The sequence below is a fragment of the Drosophila teissieri genome, chromosome 3R, assembly GCF_016746235.2.
Source record: "Drosophila teissieri strain GT53w chromosome 3R, Prin_Dtei_1.1, whole genome shotgun sequence".
NCBI classification, from domain to species: domain Eukaryota; kingdom Metazoa; phylum Arthropoda; class Insecta; order Diptera; family Drosophilidae; genus Drosophila; species Drosophila teissieri.
The window spans coordinates 26,756,334-26,780,941 of NC_053032.1; the positions used below are offsets into that span (position 1 = coordinate 26,756,334).

Here is a 24,608-nt window from a genome sequence, read left to right on the forward strand (position 1 = left end):
CTGACAGCCCACAACTCACATTTGAAGGCCCAACTTACCACGGCACTCACTTATCACACAAAAGCTTTCTGAAATATCTTATAGGCTTTATCATTTTGTATTAGAGACTTTTTAGGAAATTAGCTGTCATTGTTAATTATGAATAGGAAGTGTAAATAAGCCGACCAGTAGATAGGGTGAATCACCTCTTACACATTGTTTTACAACATTTTACCTATTTGGATTCAGCTAACCACACAGCTACGAGCTTCTTAGTTAGAAGTAAATTGTGATATATAGTCCAAGAAAATTATAAAAATAAGCAAATAGGGATTTAGTTTTAAATTTGAGTGACAAGTGAGCGCCATGGTGAGACCATTCCTTAACTAGCGCTTAGACTAGAGTAACCTAGACTGAACAACCGCGATCAAAAGTAGCTAAACCCGCAACCAACCCGCTGATTAGACACCACCCACTCATAAGCCCGTGGCTCCGGCGGCCATCATTCCGCCGTGATGATGGTGGTGGTGCATCCCGCCGTTCTGGAAGTACATGTAGTAGTTGTACGGCGACTGCTGTCCTGCTCCACCCTCGCAGTCGAGCAGGGGCTGACCACCGGCGGTACCCGCCACCGGAGAAGGAGTCATCGGCAGCGGGGACACCGTACTGCCCATGCCGCCCATGCCACCCACGCCGACGCCCACCTGGCAACTGGCCCGCAGTGCGACCGCCTGATGGTGGGCCAGGATATCGCTGACCGAGTGGGAGGAGGGCCAGTGGGCGGCAGCGGCTGCGGCGGCCACACTCCTCAGCTGGTGGGGATGCGGCGCTGATCCCTGACCGCCCGCTCCTTGCGGCGGTGATGGACTTCCGCAGGACACCGCCTTCATGCTGTAGGCCGCCGCAGCACTGTACGGCTGGTAGATGGAGTTGTACAGGTGGGCGTGGGCATGGGCGTGGGCGTGCACATGGTGGGCACTTGCCGCAGCCGCCGCCGTCTGATGGTGATGATGGTGGTGCGGATGGTGTGGTCCACCGCCGGGATTGCCCAGATTTCCCAGATTAATATTGTTGCTGGCATTCGCGCCATTGTTTTGGCCACCATTGCTGGACACACTGCCGCCACCACTGCTGCTTCCGCTGCCCATCACCGTTCCCGGCGTGTGCTGGTGCCCCAGGCTGCCCAACTTGTTGCGCAGGATCCTCGAGATGGAGCTCACACTGGGCACATTCGTTTTGTCGCATATGCCCTCGCTGAGCAAACGGTCGCGGATTTCCCACGCAAAGATGCCGGGATCTCGCTGCTTCAGTTCCCTGATGTAGTTGACCACCTTGGGCGTGGTCACCCGCGGCTTGGATCCCCCAATTGCACCGGGTAGTATGGAGCCCGTTTCGTGGTACCTGGCCAGGATCTTGGACACACAGCCGTGACTCACTCGCAGCTGGCGCGATATATCGCAGGGTCGGATGCCCAGACGGGCCAGCTCCACGATCCGCATCCTGGTCGCATTGGGCAGCGGACGTCCGTTGACGAAGACGCCGCCCAGCTGGTTCACCTCGCCATATTGCGGACACTGCGACTCTGCAAAGAGAAAGGGGTTCCGGATAAGTCAAGTTGGTAATAACAAGGCATAATGGTAACTAGACACCGACACTGAAGTACTCTACTCTTTAACGAGTTTAGCGTTTTAAACTCATGCATTTTTACAATTATCTAAGTAACATAAATATTTGAAACATATTTCGGAAACTGTTCATATGCATGAGGTATTTCCCAAAAAGCCCATAAAGAATATATTCTTCCTGTCATAAGCTGCAAACAGTATCATCCGAAGGCGATTCCCGATTCCCAGTACAGGGTGCAAACAAAGAGCGTTGCCTGGTTGCCTGGGAACGGGAATGGGAACCGCACAAAAGCACATTTGCGTCTAATTAGTTTCGGTGGCAAATGAGTGAGCCGGAGTGAGCCGAGTGGCTAGGAATGGGATGTGGAGGTGCGGAGGAGCGGAGGAGGAGAAGGATTGGCGAGTGGGAGCCCAAGATGAGGGGGTCGGGGTACCGCCGTTTGTTCGGCTGAAAATCGCTACCATTTGCTTCTCAGAACTGCGGATGTGGGTGCCCCGATTGTGACTGGGAAAACACAATTTGAATGCCCGGAACGTGCGGAAATGCACTTTGAGCGATGACGCAAAGATTTCCCCTTGGCGCATAGAACACTACTTAAGGATAGGTGCACATTGGTCCATTCTATTCTTGAGCTTTCCCAGATTGGATCTAAGAATGATTGTGGTTCGACAGAAAAAACAGTGCTTGTCCAAGCCATTTTCACAAGACCATTAATAAAGCAATTAACCATGCCTGCGAAAGAGACAATGTGGCCACAGTCATCAATTATTTAAAGTATGCAAAACATTTTCATTTGTAGACACACCCCATAAGACACTCTGCAATTTGGCAGCCAAATAAAGGAGGTTCTTACATTTTAATTCATTGGCTAATACCTTAATTGTATGTTTCGTGAATAACTAACTCGCTATTGGACAATTAAACAACTCGTATAAATGCAACCTGTTAGGGTCCTGCCTTCAGTCTTCAGGTGACAAAGTTCAAGTGAAATCCAAGCCCCAAAAGGAACATTAAAATATGATTTTCAAGTACATCCAAGAGCCAATGCTCGGAGCTTTGCTTCGTTCCCGAGACTCGCTGATCTACTTAAACAGATCCATAGACCAAATGGGATGGAGGCTGCCGCCACGAACGAAGCCATATTGGTGGCTTTACTACATTTGGACACTGGTGGTCATAGTACTCGTCTTCATCTTCATACCCTACGGACTCATAATGACTGGAATAAAGGAGTTCAAGAACTTCACGACCACCGATCTGTTTACGTACGTTCAGGTGCCGGTCAACACCAATGCCTCCATCATGAAGGGCATCATTGTGTTGTTCATGCGGAGGCGGTTCTCAACGGCCCAAAAGATGATGGACGCAATGGACACTCGATGCACCAAGATGGAGGAGAAGGTCCAGGTGCACCGAGCAGCTGCCTTTTGCAACCGTATTGTTGTGATCTACCATGGCATATACTTCGGCTACCTATCCATGGCCCTGATGGGAGCTCTGGTGATCGGAAAGACTCCATTCTGTTTGTATAATCCGCTGGTTAACCCCGTCGAGCACTTCTATCTGGCCACTGCAATTGAGTCGGTCACCATGGTTGGCATTATTCTGGCCAACCTCATTTTGGACGTATATCCGATCATATATGTGGTCATATTGCGGATCCACATGGAGCTCCTGAGTGAGAGAATCAAGAAACTGCGCACTGATGTGGAAAAGGGAGACGATCAACATTATGCGGAGCTGGTGGACTGTGTGAAGGATCACAAGCTAATTGTCGAGTGAGACAGCATTGAACACGGCTAGTAAAATGCCATAATCTAGCTTATTGTTCTCATTAGATATGGAAACACTCTGCGTCCCATGATATCAGCCACGATGTTCATCCAGCTGCTATCCGTTGGCCTTCTTTTGGGCCTGGCCGCGGTTTCCATGCAGTTCTACAACACCGTCATGGAGCGTTTCGTCTCCGGGGTCTACACCATAGCCATACTCTCCCAGACCTTTCCCTTTTGCTATGTGTGCGAGCAACTGAGCAGCGATTGCGAATCCCTGACCAACACACTGTTCCATTCCAAGTGGATTGGCGCTGAGCGGCGGTACAGGACCACGATGTTGTACTTCATTCACAATGTGCAGCAGTCGATTTTGTTCACTGCAGGTGGAATTTTTCCCATATGTCTGAACACCAATATAAAGGTAAGTAATACTCTGCGGAATATTTATAAGAAGTATTACATTTTCTTGTCAATGTCATCTTTCAGATGGCCAAGTTCGCCTTCTCTGTGGTGACCATTGTAAATGAGATGGACTTGGCCGAGAAGTTGAGAAGGGAGTAATTCGGCTTATTTTCACAAATTTAATCAACTCAATTTTAGAGCGTAGTTTCACATTGTGCACAACACAAAGTAAACAAGCAATAACTGTAGATTGTAGATCAAACTTAAACATTTTTCAAAATATATGGTAATCTCTTAGAGGTTTTTAAAACTATTTGTACCTTCACAAACATAACTTCTCTGGCAAACAAAGCAGAACTCCAATTTTACTATTATAGCCTGCCCTTATACGCTGGTTAATGGGGAGCCCTCTTATCTGGAGACTCCTCCTCCTCTTGGCACCTGCCGCTGGAGCTCTCTGCCCGTCTGAAACTGCCGTCCGGTCCATTACAATTATGGGCAGTTGGAGGCACTGCTGCACATCTGCGGCGTCTTCTAATTTCGAATCGTGTTCCACAACAGCAACTCCAAGTGCAACACGTACTGGAGAGTGCAGCGCCATAAAAAGCCACAATAGAGCTCCCGGGTTACTCGTGTCGGCGATCGCAAGAAATCAGGAAGGAACCGGACAAAGGAGCGATAATGAACCGGGAGTATATCGACCTCGATGGTGCTCCATTCCATTCAGGAGGGCATTTCGCGACTTACAAGCTCGTTTTCCCGCTGCTCGCATATCGCATTACCATCCCACTTGTTGCCCGACATCGCCATCAACCCCCCATCGCCCAATCCCCCACTTCGTCCAACGATCTGCGGCTAATGATCCCCAACAGTGTCGAATTTCGTGTACATAGTTTATGGTTATGGATTTGCGCACTTGTCAATTGCAGTTCGATCATAGCTAGTACTCGCACTCGGTCTCGTTTTGGAGTCCCAGACAAAGCGAACGTGCAGCTGCATAAATATGGAGAACTGTTCGAAATAGACGGAATCTCCCCTCATTAAAGGTGGTTGCTATAGATGGGATACGACTTGAGATCGACTGGGGAATACTGTTAGTTGCTGCATAGGAAACGGTTAGGAATGCTGATTATACCAAGTTAAACGATTTGTAAACTTATTTTATAGATAATGTCATAACATAAGGCTGAACTTTAAATTTTAACTAATTTTTTGACGTGAATACAAAGTTGACCTATTGAATATATTAAATATTTCCGGTACATACAACTACTTTTTTAAGCTTTTAAAAATATCATATATGTTTGCGTCTAGGCCCCTCAACACCCAACATAAATTAGCATAGGTACATTTTGCAACACTAACTGTCAGTAGATATTACAATATATTGGCTTTAGGTTCTATATAAGTAGGTTTTCTCCGCCACTTTAGCCAGTTGAAGTCGAAATGTCGGCCAGAAGGGATATATTATTCGCAGTGGGCTTGTGCCTTATGTTAAGTATTTTGAGCATCGAGGCTAGGTCATTGGAGAACACCTCTGTGAAGACGGTAGGTAGGTTGTACTCTTGAAACAGCTAATAACTCCAGCTTTATGCTTCAGAAACGCGATACCGACTGGTGGACGCTCCTTGAGGATATAATCTATGACAGTGATAGTGATAGTGAAGATGCCGACAATGAGAACTATTGTAAGTTGCGATGCCTTCTTGAACTCAATGACCTTGTGGTGTGTTTTTCTCAGTGATTTGTCGTAACTGCTCGGTGATAGTTAGTGCTGCTCCGAATGCCACAGCGGATGGAAGCACTGCAGCTCCGCAGCCAGGCGCAGCAGCTCCAGGAAGTACTCCAGGTTCGCCCGCAACTCCGCCTGGCTCGACTCCAGGAGCTCAAGTCCCAGTTGCACCCGAAACGCCTGCTCCGTCGGCACCTGTGACGCCATCACCTGCAGTAACTGCCCCACCCACAGCTGCACCACCCACAGCTGCCCCACCCACAGCTGCACCACCTACACCTGCCCCTCCCACAGCTGCCCCACCTACACCTGCCCCTGGTGGATAGAATTTCTAATCCTTATACACACACACCTTATAACACCTCACTAACACTAGCTATTAAATGGGATTTGGTATACGATAACTTTGCCCCTGGGTTAACAACCCATCTCGAATAAAACAAGCGTGCATTTCGTTGGAGGCATAAATCTGTGCGGTTCCCATTCCCAGGCACTTTGAATCTTCAAAATATTGTAACGCAATTGTCATGACATAAGTCACAACAGATCGGCTGGCACTCGCCACAGACCCACACGCATTGAGAATCGAGTCTGGTGGCTGGGGAGCCAAGTCGACAAGTCGGTGGTTTTTGTCTTTTAAGATTTGTGGCGGCGCAAGGAGCAGCTCCAGTTGCTCCCCTCGACGGGATGGGTGCCATCCCCAAGTTGACATTCTGTTTGACATTTGTAATCTCGTGATCGTTAATTATTTACGAATTGAGTTACACGACGAGATGTTCTGTGTGCGGTTCCACAATATCCAGCGCCAGCCAGGAAGACATGGAGTGGAGTCAAAGATCATGGAAGCGACAAATGTAGTTGAAACTCGTACCTCATGTCACAGCTTCTTCCGCAGATACAAGAGGGTCTGAATAAAATTAATCTATATCTAAATCGTTACCTTATATTAAACAAAGATACTTCAAACCTAAATTTCTTTTAGTTCAGATGTTCCTTTTCTTCTGTTCAGTTTTTTTTTTCAATCTCTGCGTTCGTCGTTGAAAATATTCGAAATATGCCCAATGTTGGCTGCAATTTGTTGGTCCCTTCAAGAACATTATCTCCGAGTGCTTGACTTTTGCGCTAAGCGTCCATAAATTTGTCTGAACAAATACTTTCTAGTTGTCGCTGACAAAGATCGACGCTCTGGTTTTCTTCTCTTATTTTCCTGTTTGGATTTTCCTGTTTGAAGATAGCTGCTTCGTTTTAATGGCTTTTCAAATACGCATGACATCAATTTTGAGCAATTACCCAAGATTAATGGCAGCCAAAGTTGAGCACTTGGGGATCAATTATGATATGTGAGCGATGCTACCGATAAGAATCGAACCTCTGCCTAACCGAAAAATTGGAAAATTAATTGAATCTCCTATCGCTTGGTTAGCTGCCTGATTTGGGAATTATCCCAGATCCCGGTGATAGTCCTTCGACTTGCTTCGCCCTCCAGTAGTCATCTTCAGAGATGTGAGTAAGTCTCTCGCTTGTGATTTATGGCAGCCAATCGACATCCGGCGAGAATAAAATGCCCCTGCCACATGCAAATTAGTCACGTAATTCCTATTAGAGCAGCACAGCGATTCCCCCCTCGATTCCATCGATGAGATGAGTCAAGAGCAAACATTTTGCAACGTGCCCAGTGTCCAAAGCGAATTTGATTGATTTTCTATGTTGGACACGACAGTTATGAGCCATATCGAGGGAAAACATCAAACATCAGTTTTATTTTTGAAAAACATACTTACAGATGGCCAAGTCTGTGCATATTGTTTGGAAGCAACTTGACTTGCAGTGTATTAGCCTCTCCACCAGTGAACTTTTCGAGTTCCCCGTGGGTCTGTAGTTCCCATTCAATTTGGTCAGAACTTCGAGCCCCTTTTCGAGGGATCACAAGTGCAACATTTCGTTGACCCATCTGCATGGCCACTTGGGCGATGCGTCGGCACTGATTGTTGGTCTTATTAAAGGTGCAAACATGCCACCGGTGTGGCAGTGGAGGTGGGCATACCCATACGCATACCTACACCCTTCGTGTAGATGGGTATATGGGTGGGTATATGGATGTTCGAATGCCCAGTGTCGGTCACGATCAGAGGAGCAGTGTGTTAGGTGCTACCCTGGTCGCCGTCGCGTTTCGAGTTTGTTTGGATTGTTTGTTTGCCTCCGGGAGAACCTTCGAATGCTAAGAGCCAGATTCTGTTTATTTAATTTTGAGTTACGCCTGCTGCCTGGCATTGATCAAGCTGACTGGGCTACTTTAGCTGTAATAAGGATCCTTCCTGGCTCTCCGACTCCTTGACTTTCCGCTAGTCAGCGCTTAATCAAGGCAAACACACTGGAAACTGGGCCCGTTCCAAGCCGAGCCAAGCAAATCCAAGCTGATCCAAGCCGATCCAATCCGATCTGAGCAGCTTCTGTTAATGAAAGGCAAACAGCTATGGAATTGTGAAGAGGTCGGGCAAACAGCTTAAAAAATCATAAACTCTGCAGCGAAATGGAGACGGAGACTGCTTTTGTCTGATGTCTGATCGGTAAATATTTGCCCACGGATTTTCGTCTCGGGACTCGGAGTCCTTTCGCATCCCCGACGGAAATTGGAAACGGATTCGGTAGCCGACGCTTCTGTATCTGTGTGTTTCGGTACAAATGGCTTACAAATGGCTGTGTTTGCTTTGAAATCGTACACTTTTACTGAGTTCATCACGCCCGGTTCGAGATCCCAAAAGCCACAGAAAAATGCTGGGATATAATATATGGATCGATAGATCCAGCTTGGTTAGATCCTAGAACAGCCGTTATACTATAAAAAATATGTGAATATCTGGTTTTAAAAGAACATAGAAAATATGGATTTTTAACATTTTATTCCGAGCCAATCGATTTTGATCTGTGATTTTATTGTTCCCGGTGCGGCTGCCGTTTTTGATACCCTTTCCCCACTTTCAGTATGCCATAAAAGGCTCAATTAAAATTGTCTATACGGCAAAATTATAATTCATAAATTCTGGGAAATTGCCGAATACAATGGCGACCACTGTTTCGACTGGAACTCTGCCAACGATCAGCAAATTACAAACGCAATCCAGAAAGAAATGTCGGCTTTAATGTCCGTATGTTTGTGTGAGTTTTTTTTTTTTTTTTTTTTCGTTTTTTTGTATTTCTGGTTCTTGTTCTTGGAAATTTTTTAACACTTGCCCTTTCGTCAAAAGTTCGCCGACGGCAATTAAAGTTGCACATACTGCAGCTTAAGTTTTTTATAATTTATTAAAATATCATTAAAGTATTCACAAAAGCCACTGATGCGCGTAAATCCAATTACAGGAGCAATTAACGAATGTTAACTAACTAGAACTAATTAAAAATAATATTTTGCTAAACAAAATGGACGAAAAAGATGGAAAAAATGATAGCGACATACATATAATATGTATGTATGTAGTTGCAGTGAAGCTGCCGGCTAATCAAAAACTATTTAAAAGTAAATGCAATGGTAATTTAATGAGCAAATTTGAATTTTTTATTCATCTGAACCAAAGTCTAAAACGATAAATAGTTAAGTAAAAATAGCATTTGTAAGTACTTGTACTTTGTTGCAAGCTACGTTTATGGATTTATTATAAGACTGTCACAGGAACATATATGTACATAATTCATTCTTATCAGTGAGGAAAATATATACATACAATATATTCGCCTTGTCTGCTTGATAAGTTGCCACTAACATTGCAATAAAAAATACTTTGATTGAACTGCATCCGATCGACTGGGTGATTATTTCAGAAACTTGAACGCTGGGAACATGTCAAATGTCGAGAGGCAATGAACTTATTTTCTGCCTAATTGAATTTAACAAATTCAAACATTTCAAGCTGATAAGACATTTTGTTATGCGGTCGTAAAAATACATTGTATGATTTATAGCATTGGATTCGAGTGCATAGGCGAAATTTTAGCAGGCTTCGATGATGACAATAATACTTATCACGCCTATGCGACTTTTGTTTGTAGAAAATAAAAATGCCATTTAAATTTCATTTTAATTAATAAGCGGGCCGTCAATTAACACGTTTTCACACTAAGCGATGCGTTCTGCGAAAATGGTCCACTAAATTGTATTAAATCGCAGAAAACGTTGAGTAATTGTCTGAATATTCACAACATTAACTGCGAACAAATAATATAAATAATAAAATACCAAAATGGCTGCCAATTTGGATACTTATATTTAGTTCGTTGGGCCCGAATTGAATATAAATTTGGCATGAAATGATGTTTTTGATATTCAGGGCAATACATTTTTGGGGCCTTCTGGTCTGGTGTTTGATTCGATCAAAAGACATCCCCAAATCATTGGTGGAATACTGAAGCCAACTACAAGATACTCTGTAGTAGGAATAATAAACAAAAAATACATTTCTGTTACCAAATCATCATTATGGACCAGATTCCCATTTTTCTAAAGCCAAAATTAACACATTTATGCGAAAAATTCGGTTTATTGGCACACCAAATATATTCCTTTGTACAGTTCCAGGAAAAATCACATTCAGTTTAAGCGACTAAAACACTTCCTGAAATGCGAAGCTTCAAAGTTATGAGCTTTTAAGAGTACCTTGAAATGGATGCGGGATATCCTGGTAATTTTGGGAGGGTGTATAGATGCAAATTGGCAAATTGGATTTCCCCTCTCATAACTGCATAACTGCACTATATGTGCGAATGCATTTTCGACTGCGTGGTGCTCCCATAAATCTTGGGTCTTGGCAAGCGGTTCCTTCTCCTTCGGAAGACCCAGCAGGTTGATTGACGGAGCGCCGTCGCGATGGGGAGATGCCTTCATATGTTTATTTTCTTAATTCCGCCGCTGGTTGCTTGCAGCGTATACAAATTTATATGCATTCGGCATGCAGAAAAAATTAATTTAACAACTCAGTTGACTTGAGCTGAGGCTCAGCCAACGCGTCGCGTATACGCCATGTGGCCCGCCCCTTTTCCACTGCTCGCATTTTCACTCTTCAGTTGGTTGCCCACATTGTTGCGATCCCCGTCGACTTATAAATAGTTGAGTTTTTAATTTTTTATTTTTTTTTTGGTCTACACTAACTACGAGCGAGCTTGTCGACAATTTTGCATTCGGAGCGTTGCACAATTTGCCGCACAATCGCATTTATTTATCAGTAAATTTCACAGAATCGTCGCGCCAAGAGAAAGAGGAAGCCACTCTACACGTCTGTCACTTTGATCTGCTGGCAATGCCATTTTCCTTTTTAATCTGCTGCAGAGTTCAAATCCCAGTGTTATCAATGGAAAAGAGTCATGATTGGCATCGCTTTATGTTTACTTAACTTCGATCGAATCTGCTTTCAACCAGACGGAGAAATGCAACTCTTTACTGCCCTTTACTTTCCCCAAATAAGTCTAATACTTCGCAACTGGCGATGTTTTAGAGTGACTTAATCTAGATTGCCATCTCCTATTGTACTTCCGATTTAAGATCAAGTGCAAGCGCCTCGAATTATAAATGGAGCCCATAAGATAGGCGCCCCAGCAAGTGGGTACATGAGAGTACATAAAGCTAAATAGATTCCTGCGGCGTCAACAGCATTGTCTGTCAACAGAAATTAATGAGTCCATAAATCACGGCAGCCACCGCCAAGATAGCGACGCACTAGCTCCTTCATGCCGCCCCCCTTGGAAACCGGGTAGATGGGGGCCAGTTGGAGGAGGCCAGCTAGCAAATATGACGGCTCTAGCTGCGAGCTCGAGGAACTTGGATCGAGGAAAGGGGTGCGGCCCAGCCAAAAAAAAAAAAACAAAAGAATACCAAAGGAAAGATGCCGCGGCGACTTCAATTACGCGTACCAGGAATGCGCACAATGCGAGTGCGTAGCCGAAATGTGCTCGATGTCGATGCAAAACCCATGGCCAGAGTTCCGATCCCGTCCCACAGCCGCACAGTTCCACAGCTCCACAGCCCAGAGATCCAACGCATCCGACCAATCATTGGCAATGTACTAGAACCGACAACTCCGCTGCAGTTCGGGTTCGCCGGCACTCGAGCAATGTGCAACGCCCTTCGCTGACAGCCGCGAGATGCATATAAATCTAACCACATGTGCACCAGCTCACTCCCACTCCCCCATCCTGCCCACTAGGGATTCGGAAAGTAGCCGACTTCGGCACTGGCGTAAGATAGCTAAACATTTTAAAAGAACAAAACCAAACTGTTAATTTTCTTTAGCTAAATCATCTAATCTTCCATAGTTAAGAGCTCTTTAATGTACTGCCAGAGCTAGCTGGAAAATAGCTAGTTTCACAGCGCTGATCCCAGGACTCCAAATTCGAAACTGAGAAATGGAGTTTGAATGCTTGCGACAGTTCCGGTTTTGGGTCGCCATCGCCCCCGTGGGACTTGACACAGGCCATCAAGGGGTTAGTGGCTAGAGGTTAGGGGTTAGGGGTTAGAACCAGATGTTAGCCGCCCGCTTATTGATGCGATCGCATTCATTATCCCGGAATGAACTGGCTCAAACACGTGCCCCCTAACGATTAGAAACTCATTAAATTTATGGTAATGAGCTGAGTTTACTCCCAAGAACATGAAGTACACTTGTCAGATGTCAGAGGTTGTGGATCCATGGGGAGATGTCCACAGCCCAAAAGGGAGGAAATGTCAACTGATCTGCAAGGGGAACCTAACTTATTACTACGAAAAGTAGATCCTTGTAAGAGAACAATAGTGTAAGATTATTCCGAACAATCTAACTGAGGTTTTCCAAAGAGTTTTGGATGTTTTAATCAAACACAATACTTATTTAGTGCAACTTAAGCTCGTCGAGCAAACGGGCAATGCCCAAAATGACTGCCAATGCGCTTAATGAAAGTTCCGCATCAGTGGACGGGGATGTGATTTAATTAAAGAACTCAGGGGAAACGACGCCACACAATCAAGCCGAGGCAGTGAAGCGTTTTCCCAAACCCGGTTCGCGCAATCGTCGGTATCCACGGGAGGAAGCTGCTGGTCGGGCTTTCTGATCACTACCCGCCGCATCCTCCCGCTGCCGCAGCTCCTGGTCAGCACAGCTACTCCTATACCATATAGACTCTTCCATTAAGGCGTGTACACATTGACGCGACGTTTTCCTCGTCGGATCTCAAGTGTTTGCCTGCCTTTCGTGGCCATCATCGTCTGCGCCTTTTGTTTTACTGCCCCCTCCTTCTGTGATTTTAACATCTTGCACTTGCGGCCCGCGTCTGGTGGGCTTTTCATGTTTAGCTACCGAAGTAGATGGCTACCGGTGGCCGTTAGTCACGCATTTCTGCACCTCTGGTCCAGCGTCTGAGTCTGGGCTTGGGTTTGGGAATGGGTTTGGGCATGGGCATGAGCAGGGGTCTGCATCGGCGTCTATATCTTTTTCGACGTCTCCGACCGAGCAAACAATGCTGGCGTACAAACAGAATGTCAAAACATCGAAAGCAAGTCATTAATGGACCAAAGTGCGGGACCTGCTAGCCGACTTATAACTTCTTTTCTGCCCGGCCAAGTGGAAAGATATATTCGTATGTCCTTTTGATACTTTGCCATATAGAGGCTAAGCCGAACAAATAAATACTTGAAAACTTAAGGGGAATTCCATTAAAAGGGGTTATCAATAGTCATACTCGCATGTTAATCGAAGAAATTAAATATTATTTGCAAATTATTTCGAAAGATGATCTAAGCAATGGGAAATGTGTAAAAGTAAATCGACGCATGCCAAATTATTCGATTGCGCACATGTTTGTCAATAGATCCCACCGTAGTAGTAGTTTTCGGCCATAAGGCCATGTCTTGCACTCGCATTTTGTTTTTGGCCCAAAGCACATGGACAAACAGAGACACGGACACTTGGAGCCAAAAGTGAAGACCGCACGACAAAGGCACAAACATTACAACGATCATTAGTTAAATTAGGAGCCCCGGCTCTGGAGTTTCTGCCTGGGTTTCGATGGGATTGGGATTGGGGTTATGGGTTTTGGATTTGGGATTTTGGGTTTTGGGTTTTGGGATCGGGTACGTGTGCGGATGTCGGCGACATCATCGAAAGCCAAACAAGTGCCGCGGCTACCGCGAGGCTGTCGATCATGCGCAAAACGACGGCAGCCTTTTGAAACGAAAATCAAAAGCAAACACCTGCCTCTTGTCTTGGCCCAAAAAAAAAAAGAGAAGGCGGTCCACCGATCGATGGTGTTAGGGGATCTGGATAAGGACTTGGCTGGAGGCTCGGTCAAGAGGGCTTTATTGGCAAAACACTTGAGTGGCGTATTTAAGTGGGCAAGTGAACAGGGTAAAATTGACAAGGAAGTCAATCTGAAGGATAAATAAAGTGCTGCACTCGAATGTGACACATCGTTTCCTTATTTAAAGTATATTGATATATATGATTATATTAATATTTTCCACAAGGTACATATTCTTGATTTTCTGTTTAATACCCTAATGCCGTCGGCACCTCGAAAATGTCGATGGATCGATACATTTTGTGTGGTAAGCAATTCCGGGGTCTATAACTTTGAGCAGTATGGAGTGAGACCTACCTGGGTCCATTTCGGCCGATGGCAGTTGATTGAAGAACTCCAGAATTGCAATTGTCGCCACCTAAGTCTGCTTTTCGCCAACTCCGCCGTGGAACTTTCTCCGTTTGGATTCGCTGGGATAGTTGCGCTCTGCTCTGCTGCGGATTGTCGCTGGTTAGCTAGTCGTTAACTTTTCGCACTTGGCTATAATGTGAGTTTCAATTAAGGCATGAAATTTGTATACAAATTGGCGCCAGTTGTGCGGGGCAGCATCGGGTTGCGATGCCTATGCCGTGAACCAAGACTGAGATCTGATTAGCACATTTTCGGGCCAAAACGATCGCTCTCGACTAGGTTGGCTCGAAAATTATCACGCACTTATCACACCTTATTGGGGAAGCGGGAACTACACACACTTAATGACACTACAATGCGTTTGTTATGCTTTGATTTTGGGGATTATGTCGGTTTACTGTGGACTCGGCTGACGGACCTCCCGTGCGAACAATGGTTTGCAATTGAACCGATTTAAACCGCATTCACTGATCCGTGCGCGCGCCTTTTTAATCTTCCGCTGGCCTTTTTGCTCTAGCGTATCGGGTCGTAACGTATCGGTTGGGAACGGTTTGGATCGGGAAACCCTGGCGCGCTCTCCAAAAACGATCGTTGCTGCTCGTCACCCGTGTCTGCTGCGACTAACGCTGCCCGCAGCGCTGCCGATCAAGATCGCCCACCATCCACGTCCACGCACACATCGACCATCACCTCCACAGTCGCAGTCGAAGTCACAATCACATACACATCTACAGACTCAAGTGGAAGTGGAAGGCACCGCGTCGACGCAGCATCCCAAGATCTCGCTCTCTCTTTTGCTCACTCTCCGGCCTCTCCTCCGCGCACACACACACACTCATCCGTGAGAGGAAGGGGCGGTCGGTCGAGCGTATATGTGGGTTTTAATGGCGATGATCGCGCACTGGTGTGCGTTTGTTGGTGGACCGCGGGCAAATAACAAAAATGAAGAATGTCTTTCGGCGATCAGGAGCGCAGGCAGAGCATTGAGGGTAAGCCCAGAAGGGCGCCCGTTACTAAGGTATATAAATAAATATTTAAAATTTTTTCTAGACAGTCTTTTAATTAAAGAGCTCCTATAAATAAGATTTTTCAATAAAATTTCCAAGTTAAAAGTTTAGAAGAAGGTTATAAATTGTTTGTTTCATCAATAAGTTATAGTTTATATACAAGATTTATTCAGTATTTATCATAATATATTTTAGTTTTAGTATAAGTTTCAGGCCATCCTGGTTGATCATGAAGTAAGCTAACTCGATCCTCCTCCACACCAGTTACCGCTCCTGAAGTCGCCCATCTGTGTGTGTGCGTGCGAGCGGATGTGTGGGTGTACCCATGCATGGGTCGGAATTCTGCACTTGTGGTCGTACTCTCGCTCTGTAGAGCTCTCTCCGCTGCAATACCAACACAGACGAAGCGAACCGAGTGAGTGAGCACACGCATCCGGGCGGAGTTAATTTCTGAATGCTTGAATGGCCAATCTGAAGCAAGTAAGCGTATCCGTAGCGTTACGCAGGGTGGGCGAGCGATGTCATGACTTCTTAGTGTCACACAGATGAGGAGCAGAAGAAAAAGGAGCCGCAGGGAAGGAAGAGCGAAGGAGGGAAACGGAAGGAAAACGAAAGGGGGCGGGGCTGTGGGAATTCTCGGAGCGCGTGCATCTATTTTTGGTTCATTAAGAAAGCCATATCGCTAATAAAGCGGCACAGACAGCTAACCCCGTAGATGCCATGAGATCCACCTCCCGGCCAATGCGGCGTATGCGTGATGCCAACTCTCGCTGAGGCGTTGCGTCTTGCTTGGTTAGAGTTAATTATAAGAAATGCCGTCTTCATCTGATTGTCACTAATTCTGAATATCGTCATTTAATGATAGATGCCAATTTTCGTTGTCATTCCCTCATTAAAATGGTCAAAACGCAGCTCTTGCGATTCTTTAAGTTGTGTTCGCTCTCTTCGCTGGCTTTTGTGTCTGTGTATGTGTGTGCAAGTAGTGCTAGTGTGTGTTTTGGCCACACACACACAGTTGCGCGTTGGACACACCTCCTTGAGTTGGCTTACGCTTACGCTTACCTGCTCATACCTTTTGTTGCGAATCCAATTGGCCCTCTCCCTGTCACTTTCTGATTTCTGCTCATTCTCGACTGCATTTCCCTGCAATTTCTGCTTTGACGAACGCCATTTCCCATATTGCCTTTGTTTTAGAAAAAATATAGGAATACTTTAAAATATTTAATTCTCTCTTAAAACAATTAAATATTGTAGGTACTTAACATGTTTCTTTCATTTTTTGAAAACCATTTAAAAAGTATCTGGCATATTGGCATTTTGATTATATGATACAAATTATTGTGTATTAAATCCAAAGAATGCTATTGTAAATTAAAAGATTTTTAAATTAAATTTCTACTTTTTAAGAAACGCTAAGAATGGAAAACTAGTTGGTGTATTTTAGTAATACCTCTTTAATTGTATAAAATAACTTAAAATAATAAAATAAATATCTGGGTAATATGGGCCAAAAGCCTAGAAGTAAATCTCCGATAGGAAATGGATCGACTTACAAAATAATTGGCCATATGCGAAAGCTAAGAAATCTTCCCCGGCGGCCAAAGCTTCAGTTTGATGACTAAAGCATTGGGACTGAAGAATTGGGGGAGCTGATGACAAAATTGTCTCCGCGTTTAACAAATTGGGTGACAGGCTTTGAAGTCGCCGGCAGCCAGCGACAAATGACAAGCATAACAAATGAACACAGTGCGTTTTCCGCTTATTTTTTCTCTTTCACAGATACTTCCCAGTTGTATCTTTCTGTGTTGTGCAACAACAAGGAGTGAGGAAATCTGCCAGGCACTTGAGAAAACAAAGGAGCTAGCACCAGAGTCTCGGTAAAAGGAGTCCAAGTACCAGGAGCAGCATCGTATGTCATAAAGTGGCAAATGCGCTATTAAATTGACACATATAAGTCAGAGGCGGAGGACAAGTTACATAAGATTGCGCCAGATGGGCGGGGACAATGCACTGAGAAAAAATTAAAACAACTTATACAAAGGATTGGTAATGTGTCTAGAGACAAATTAACTTAATAAGTACACATTTGACAAGGCAACATGTGAAGCAGTTGGTACAATATAATAATTGTAGATAATTCAAAAAGATAAAAATATATTAATATATAATGTTAAAAATTAAATTATCTTTTATATTGCTTTCCACTATGATATTATCATATTGCAAAGGCGCTAGAAATGGAAATGTAAGTACAAATGTAGTACTTTTGTAAACAAATCAAGATTGCATCTTTTCGAAAAATCCTTTTTTCCCAGTGCACAACTGCTGGAGTAGGCGGAAGCGTCAAATTGTCTACGGCAGCGGTACTCCCAAAAACGCGCACAAATCCCAAACGAAGTAGGCATCGACACGTGATTATGCGACCCACTAGAGTCCTGGAACCTAGAGCCTAGAACCCAGAACCTGGAACCTGGAATCGTGGACCTTGGGCGCTACATAAAACGGATCGACGCAACTGCAGTTGAGGATGAATTATTGGTGTAAGCGAATACCCGGCTCACTTGAGAGGCAACATACCGCAACCGACCTTAGTGTCACCTGATCCCACGCGTTCGCACTTCAATTTCCCAACTAGATGATGTCGTTCCCAGCTTGGTCAGCGCATGTAGTGTATGTAGTCCGAGTCTATACCCCGAAGATCCTTAGAGTCCGGACATGTGTTTCTGGTTTGCCGGGGTGTCGGTTTTCCCGCGCATCTTTCACGGGGCCGGGCTTGCTACGGCCTATAAATCGGCGGTGGCATTCCTCCGATTCTCCGGCAAGGCATGCAATATGTTTTTGTTTGTTTACGCCGGCCGAATGCTTCTCTTTGGACGCAGCCATGGATGCGAAACTATATCAAAATAGTATTATTGCCCCATTGTGGATTGTAGATGGTTAACGATGGATAGCAGGTATTTCGGCCCGATATAATGGGCATAACCCATTCGCAAGTGGAACAACTTAAAATTGGAATTCGTTTTCGGTTGTTATTACGAAAGACAAAACTGTGTTGTTTGCAGTGATCGGTCGTTTGGGGAATCGCATCCATTAACGTCTGAAGAAATCCTCGGCTATTTGGTGATGGCTTTTTTGTGAATTATCCGGCGGGTGCTAATTAAAAACCTTCTACGACCAAGGAAAGGAGCGAGGCGAAGGCAAAGGCGAATGCGACGGCGATCATAAAGAGCGGTGGCACGGCTTTGTGGTTTCCAACAATAATTAAAAGCAAATAAATAAACAGATTTGTACAACGACTAATTGAAGCTCAAATAAATCAAAATCTAACTAATAGTGCGACGGGACCACCCAGAGTGCCGGACTCCATGTCCGTGCGTCCGGAGTGCTGAAAAAGTTGAGTTGTAATCGAAGTGTTAATAGGCCAAACGGGTTTCGTTGGGCAAACACCTTTTCGAAGATTCCCAAAATCGCCCGAGGGCGATCGTACTTACCAGTTTTTGATTTTTGATTTTTGATTTTATTCCATTTCATTTCTTCTGGCATCAGCCGCAGCGACAATCTGACGAAATATCCATCTGAAAGTTGCCCAGATTTGCCGACAACCTCAAACGGAGAAAGATGGAGCTATGCTTGGGGATCGGGGAGTACGGCAGCCGGGGGAGGGGGCGTTGAAGTTGGGGACGCAAATCGAGTTGGAGACGAAAGCGGCAGCGAGTTCGCTTCATGCTCGTTGCACTTGAACGCTTCAACGGCATTCTGATTTGTGGCTGCGGCTGCTGTGCTGTGCGGACGGCGACTGCGACTACTACTTCAACTGCGAACCGGGATCCCAAGCCGATCCGAACTGATCCGATCCGGACCAGGACGTGGCCATAACTCACGTGAGGAGCATCCAACAGGCCAGGGAGTTGTTGGAGAGATCCGGACTATGCAGTACCTGGTAATCGAATTTTGGTTACTGAGGGTCTTAATTTATTATAGCTAATTTTTAATGAATAAAAAAAAAATTACTAGAAAATATAAATTGTTTGTTAAATAAATTTTGAAGCATACTTTATGATGTCTTTAAAAGAAACCCATCCTGCAAATCCGACCAAGTATTAAAATATTTATTTAAAATGTTAAATTCAATTTGACATAACTACTTCTTTGGCTAAATTCCATTATTCCTATAAGCCCTATAGGCATCCTATTTAAAGTCAACCACAAAATCGAAAATAAACAAACAAACAAACATCATGGGAAAGGTGAAAGTTGGTTCCCCCCGAGGAGAATCCCATGGTAATCAGTTTGACCCTGCTCCACAACGCAGCGCACCCCATATCCCGCCCAGAATCAAAGCCCGCCGCCTTTGGGCTTCCAATATGGCGTCGCTGCCGTTTCCGCATCGCCTTGATGCCGCTGAGATGCAGCGCTGATAGACGCGCTTTAAATGCATAAAATTGCCGACTATAAATAAGATTTAATGAAACACATTTTTCGATTCCCGATTCTACACGCATCCGCATCCAATCCCCCCATTTGGGGTTTATTTCGTTGTTCTACCATATTGTTTTGGCAAAGGATTGTGGTCGCTGGGAAGAGAAGGCGGAGCGTTTAGCCCGGCATCTTCTATGCTTCTTGAGTTATTATTGTAATTTGGCTGTGGGCAGTCGAGTGGAACGGTTGCAGTTGCAGATGCAGTTACTCCGAAAGATCCCGACCGCGAGACACAGCACAGAAGATGGAAACCCGCCAGCGCTTTGGCATTTCGTGTTCATTTAAATTTTTCACAGTCTATGAAATATAATAAGTTTGCGACATGTGCGTCGCTACGTTCCCATCCCATAATTAGCCAAACGAACTTTAATTAAAAAACGAGAGATCTTTTCCGTTTCGGGGGAATCTATAATTTCGGGATCACATATGGGCCAGGAATGGGCTACAATGTCTGCAGTAGATCACCACTTTCAGTTCCGTTCGGAACCACCTACGCAGAACTGTTGGCCATTCCAAATGTGTTAGCGGTAAGCCAGTCCGCGTCCACTTTATGCCTTTTCGTTTCGCGCGCACATCCAAAAATTCAAATGGGCCGTATCGGAGTAATGGCAAACCAACGCAACGCAACAGAAGAGGAGCGACTATGCCTTTTCTGGTTATTCCACTCCGACGGGTGCACACTGTACAGTGCGTAGTGAAAATATAAGGATAATGGATAATTTCCTATCAAATTAACGGCTTTTCTATAATAGAATAGGATTTTCAAACATAAAACCCTTTGTGAAAACGTATGATCTAAGCTACCTAAACTAGCTTATTTCTTAAAGACCACAACAATTTCGTGACGCACTGTGTAGAAAATGCCAGGGAAAATGCATAAAGCGGCGGATGTTTTCTTAATTTTTAATGCTTTAGTTTTATTTAAGTGTTTATGGAGAAATAACTAATGAAAAACGCCATGAATTGCATATTCCGCCGCACCCGGGTATTAATAAACGGGCGGCGTGCATGGACCTGTGCTTGTGTTAAAGCGCAACATGATTCGCTCGATTTAAAATGCATTTCCATGCCAATGGCAACGCGCCGAGTTGCCGCCCTTTGATTTATAAAACAGGCCGTTTCCTTAGCCGATACCCTAGTCTCGGCCGCCTCATCCCAGATCTTTGCTCCATGTCGCCGCTGTTTGTTTACTTAATGTCAATGCAATTAAGGGGAAATACTTTTGGGCAAATATCTCATTGCCAGCGACCGTGCGCTAAAACAAATAAGCAGTCTCGTTACTTTACAGCCAGTTCTCTTATATTTCCACGCTTTAAATGCTCTTGCGAATGTTATGTTTACACATCAAAACTTAGCTATTCTAACACAAAACAACAAGCCAGGTTGTGGGTTGGGGTGTTTCATGTTGACCAGGTATCCAAGGGCAAGGCTCTGCAAGATTAAGGGATAAAGATTAGTTATAAACTTTGGGATTATTTGTTGATTATTATGTTACACATATCTATTGCAAAAAATAGTATGATAAAAACATAAGGGCACTAATTAAATCATTAAAATACGAAATTTTTAAGAATTTTTAGTTTGCAAACCAAGTTCATATTTCAAGGTTCGAATGTAATCTATAAAACTCCTTGACAATTCTGGGGTTTAAAGGGGTTTCGAAATGTTGTCCTTAAATAAAAGTATCTTTTACGTTAAGAACTTAGTAACATGAACCTATTATAAACATTAAATTCCAAAAGATGCTCATGGTTTACGACTTCCTCCAGTGAACTTACACAATCAAAACATTGAAATACAAGGCGACTACGCTGAATCACGGATCTTGCGCGGGGTTAAATGGCTTAGCTTAGGGAACGGGGCTCCGACTTCACTCCTTCTTGGGAACACTCAGGTCGTAGAATAGCTTGCCCATGCCACCAATGCCGACGAGGGCCAGAGCGACGGTGACGCGGTAGAGCACGTTGTCCACGACGGATCCCTTCAGGAAGACGGGCTTGCCGTCCTTCTTCTGGAAGTGCTCCTGCACCTTGCGGATCTCAAAGTATCCCTTCTCGACCTGCTCCTTGGGCACGGCGGCGGACCGGCGGCCAGCGGTGGTAGCGAAGCTACGAACAACAGCCTGCATAAGAGTACGAAATGTGCGGTTAGTTCTGAGGCTCCAGGGAACTTACGTAATTGCATGGAGGCCATGGGATCTCCGGGGTTTTGGAACTCATGCTTTTTCTCCAGCAAGGAGTGTAGAGTAAGGTAGCTTCCACAATTTACTTACTCTCGACAGGTTCATCATCTTGCTAGGGTTTATTTTTAAGATTTAGCAAAAAGTGAGCAGTTTTCCTGGGCGAAAAATATCGGTCTCGATTATGACAGCTGACAGCTGGAGATATATCGATGTCTTATCGATACATTGTTTCCGATATTTCCAGCACTTTGGCATTCACCTGGAAATTGTTATTTACTTAAATAAACAGAATTTAAGCAGCTGCATATTAAAACATTTATTTATAATTCCATAGCGTCACTAAAATAAGGACATTGCCATGGGCTTCCTCACAGTATTAAAAAAGATGCGACAGAAGGAGAAGGAAATGCGCATACTGCTGCTGTGAGTTTCAGGATATATAAAAAAAAAATTAATAGTGATTCATGTATCGACATTCATATAGAGGTCTGGATAATGCTGGCAAGACTACGATCCTTAAGCGGTTTAATGGCGAGCCCATAGACACCATCTCACCCACACTGGGATTCAACATAAAAACCTTGGAGCACAATGGCTACACCCTCAATATGTGGGATGTGGGTGGCCAGAAGTCCCTGCGATCCTACTGGAGGAACTACTTCGAGTGCACTGATGGTCTGGTTTGGGTGGTTGACAGTGCAGACAGGATGCGCCTAGAATCTTGCGGCCAGGAGCTGCAAGTTCTGCTCCAGGAAGAGCGATTAGCAGGAGCCACACTCCTGGTGCTGTGCAACAAACAGGATCTACCAGGAGCCCTCTCATCAAATGAAATTAAAGAGGTACACACTCATTAGTTATAAATTTAAACAACAAATTTAATATTTTTTATCCGTAAAGATCCTACACCTAGAGGATATCACCACACATCATTGGCTGGTGGCCGGAGTTAGTGCAGTGACCGGCGAGAAGCTGCTAAGCTCCATGGACTGGTTGATCGCCGATATAGCTAAGCGTATATTCACTTTGGATTAAATACAACTTATATTACTTTCTTATTTCTCGACCAAGTACATTTTGTATAGCTTCTCCTGCTTTTCGTCAGCAAAACTGGGCATAAAGTTCACCTTGTGTATGGATTTAAATCCCTCGTCTAGGGCTGGCTCCTGGTACTTTTTCTTCATCATGTTAAAGACCATGTCCTTGATCTTGGAGTGCCCGGTGTCTGACAGCTCTCGGAAAGCTATATTGTGCTTGACATGAGCGACGGGCACATTCATCACGAGACAGCGGCAAGGGATTCTCTTGTCGCTGGCCAACTGCAAGAACTTTTTGCGAGAAGCTGCATCCACATTAGTGTTATCCACTACACACGATTGGCCAGAGTCCAGGAACCGTTTACAGGCAGTCAGGCAGTTTTGAGTGCTACCCAATGTATCCGCATTGGCTATCTTGTAACCCCGTGATTGAAAAAAGCCGGAACAAAAGTGGCTCTTTCCGGATCCTGGCAGACCCACCATGATGACCATTTCACAGGGGTGGTCATCGAAACTCAAGTCGTCTGGCTCAAACAGAGTCACTTGGTCCTGAACGCTAGTGGGATCAAAGTCAGGCTTATTCCACTCCTCCACTCGTTTTCCCAGGAAATGAACCTCTGGAGTGTAAAACGAAAGTCCTACATTGGCTGCAAAAAGTCGATCCGCTAAAGAGTGATCTTTGCGCTGCTTGGTGGCACCCTTGCCTGTCTCCGGTCTTCCAGCTGCGTCGCCCACGAAGAAGCAGCGATCTTCCTGGATCTCAACACCATCATTCATTTCGCTCTTTAAGTGCTGCCACATTCCTGTCAAAGGTTTGCGGTAAAATCCATCACCTATGGCTATAAATACTTGAATTGGTACTCCCAGTTTAGCCACAATTTGCTTGATCTTGACTTTAAAGTCATCTAAGTTAATTTTTCCGCGAGCTATGCCACCTTGGTTGGTGAAGAAGCAGATTTTAAACCCTTCTTTGTGGAGATTTTTAAGTTTCTCTTGGACTTCGGGAAAAATGATCTGCCAGTCATCGGTGTTTTTGGGGAAAACCAGTCCTGATTTGGTTTTTATTATGGTGCCATCCATGTCGTAGCCAGCTATCTTTTCAGAAGATTTCACGCCGGCGCTGGTGAAGATTACCAGCTTACCATTGCCGACTGAGTCCCACCTCTCGGATTTCTCGGGAGCAGATAATGTTGTGGGCGAGGGCTCAGCTTTCTCCTTGTCATCCGCCGGTGGAGGGTTAAAAACCACCTCGAAGGGATGCCTGCCGTAGACGATCTCCACCAAATCTCCGTGCTTTAGCTCACATTCCGAGTTCTGCATAACCATCAGACCATTGACGCCGCAGGGATTGACTCCCAGGACTTTTAGTGAAACTACAGCCTTCTTTAGATCCACTTGCAGTTGGATCTGCCGCTTCGAGCACTTGGAATCTCGGATTCCGGTCTCCCGGCTGCGTCCCACGAAATTCTCGCCAGCGGTCAGATGTATCGCATGGTGCTCCGGTTCAGTGGGTTTTAGGGTGCAGATCCTGGCGGCCACATCCTTGCCAGCTTTTCCAACGGAGCGGTTGAGGTATTTAGCCACAGACATATTGGCGTATTAAAATAAAAGCATTGTTTGATATTGGCAAAAATTTACTGGATAGCGCGTAGTGTGACCTAATTTGGCATCAAAAGAAGAAGAAATAATCATTTACGCAGAATGCAAGTGGTGGTTTTCAGAAAT

At 44.8% G+C, this 24,608-nt stretch overlaps 6 protein-coding genes across 6 annotated transcripts; 3 read left to right on the forward strand and 3 right to left on the reverse strand.

Moving 5' to 3' along the window:
* Positions 1-17: 17 nt before the first annotated feature.
* Positions 18-14,783, reverse strand: LOC122618749 (paired box pox-meso protein). Its single transcript, XM_043795272.1, has 2 exons — positions 14,128-14,783; positions 18-1,561 (listed from the first exon to the last, which is right to left on the reverse strand). Exons 1-2 carry the CDS (start codon positions 14,135-14,137, stop codon positions 456-458), a joined length of 1,116 nt encoding a protein of 371 aa, XP_043651207.1. The 5' UTR covers positions 14,138-14,783; the 3' UTR covers positions 18-455.
* LOC122618748 (odorant receptor 85a) lies at positions 2,623-3,941 on the forward strand. Its single transcript, XM_043795271.1, has 3 exons — positions 2,623-3,383; positions 3,444-3,801; positions 3,867-3,941. The coding sequence occupies exons 1-3, from the start codon at positions 2,623-2,625 to the stop codon at positions 3,939-3,941; spliced, it is 1,194 nt and encodes a 397-aa protein (XP_043651206.1).
* On the forward strand, positions 5,190-5,982 carry LOC122618751 (vegetative cell wall protein gp1). The gene is made up of 3 exons (XM_043795274.1): positions 5,190-5,330; positions 5,383-5,470; positions 5,524-5,982. The coding sequence occupies exons 1-3, from the start codon at positions 5,229-5,231 to the stop codon at positions 5,838-5,840; spliced, it is 507 nt and encodes a 168-aa protein (XP_043651209.1). The 5' UTR covers positions 5,190-5,228; the 3' UTR covers positions 5,841-5,982.
* A 6,161-nt stretch (positions 14,784-20,944) lies between the features above and the next one.
* LOC122621117 (cytochrome c oxidase subunit 7A, mitochondrial) lies at positions 20,945-22,090 on the reverse strand. The gene is made up of 3 exons (XM_043798874.1): positions 21,940-22,090; positions 21,446-21,789; positions 20,945-21,098 (listed from the first exon to the last, which is right to left on the reverse strand). Exons 1-2 carry the CDS (start codon positions 21,955-21,957, stop codon positions 21,538-21,540), a joined length of 270 nt encoding a protein of 89 aa, XP_043654809.1. The 5' UTR covers positions 21,958-22,090; the 3' UTR covers positions 20,945-21,098; positions 21,446-21,537.
* LOC122621115 (ADP-ribosylation factor-like protein 2) lies at positions 22,091-22,919 on the forward strand. The gene is made up of 3 exons (XM_043798871.1): positions 22,091-22,272; positions 22,334-22,688; positions 22,747-22,919. The coding sequence occupies exons 1-3, from the start codon at positions 22,208-22,210 to the stop codon at positions 22,879-22,881; spliced, it is 555 nt and encodes a 184-aa protein (XP_043654806.1). The 5' UTR covers positions 22,091-22,207; the 3' UTR covers positions 22,882-22,919.
* On the reverse strand, positions 22,700-24,604 carry LOC122621111 (uncharacterized protein F21D5.5). Its single transcript, XM_043798866.1, has one exon. The coding sequence runs from the start codon at positions 24,471-24,473 to the stop codon at positions 22,902-22,904; it is 1,572 nt and encodes a 523-aa protein (XP_043654801.1). The 5' UTR covers positions 24,474-24,604; the 3' UTR covers positions 22,700-22,901.
* Between the last annotated feature and the right edge of the window lie 4 nt (positions 24,605-24,608).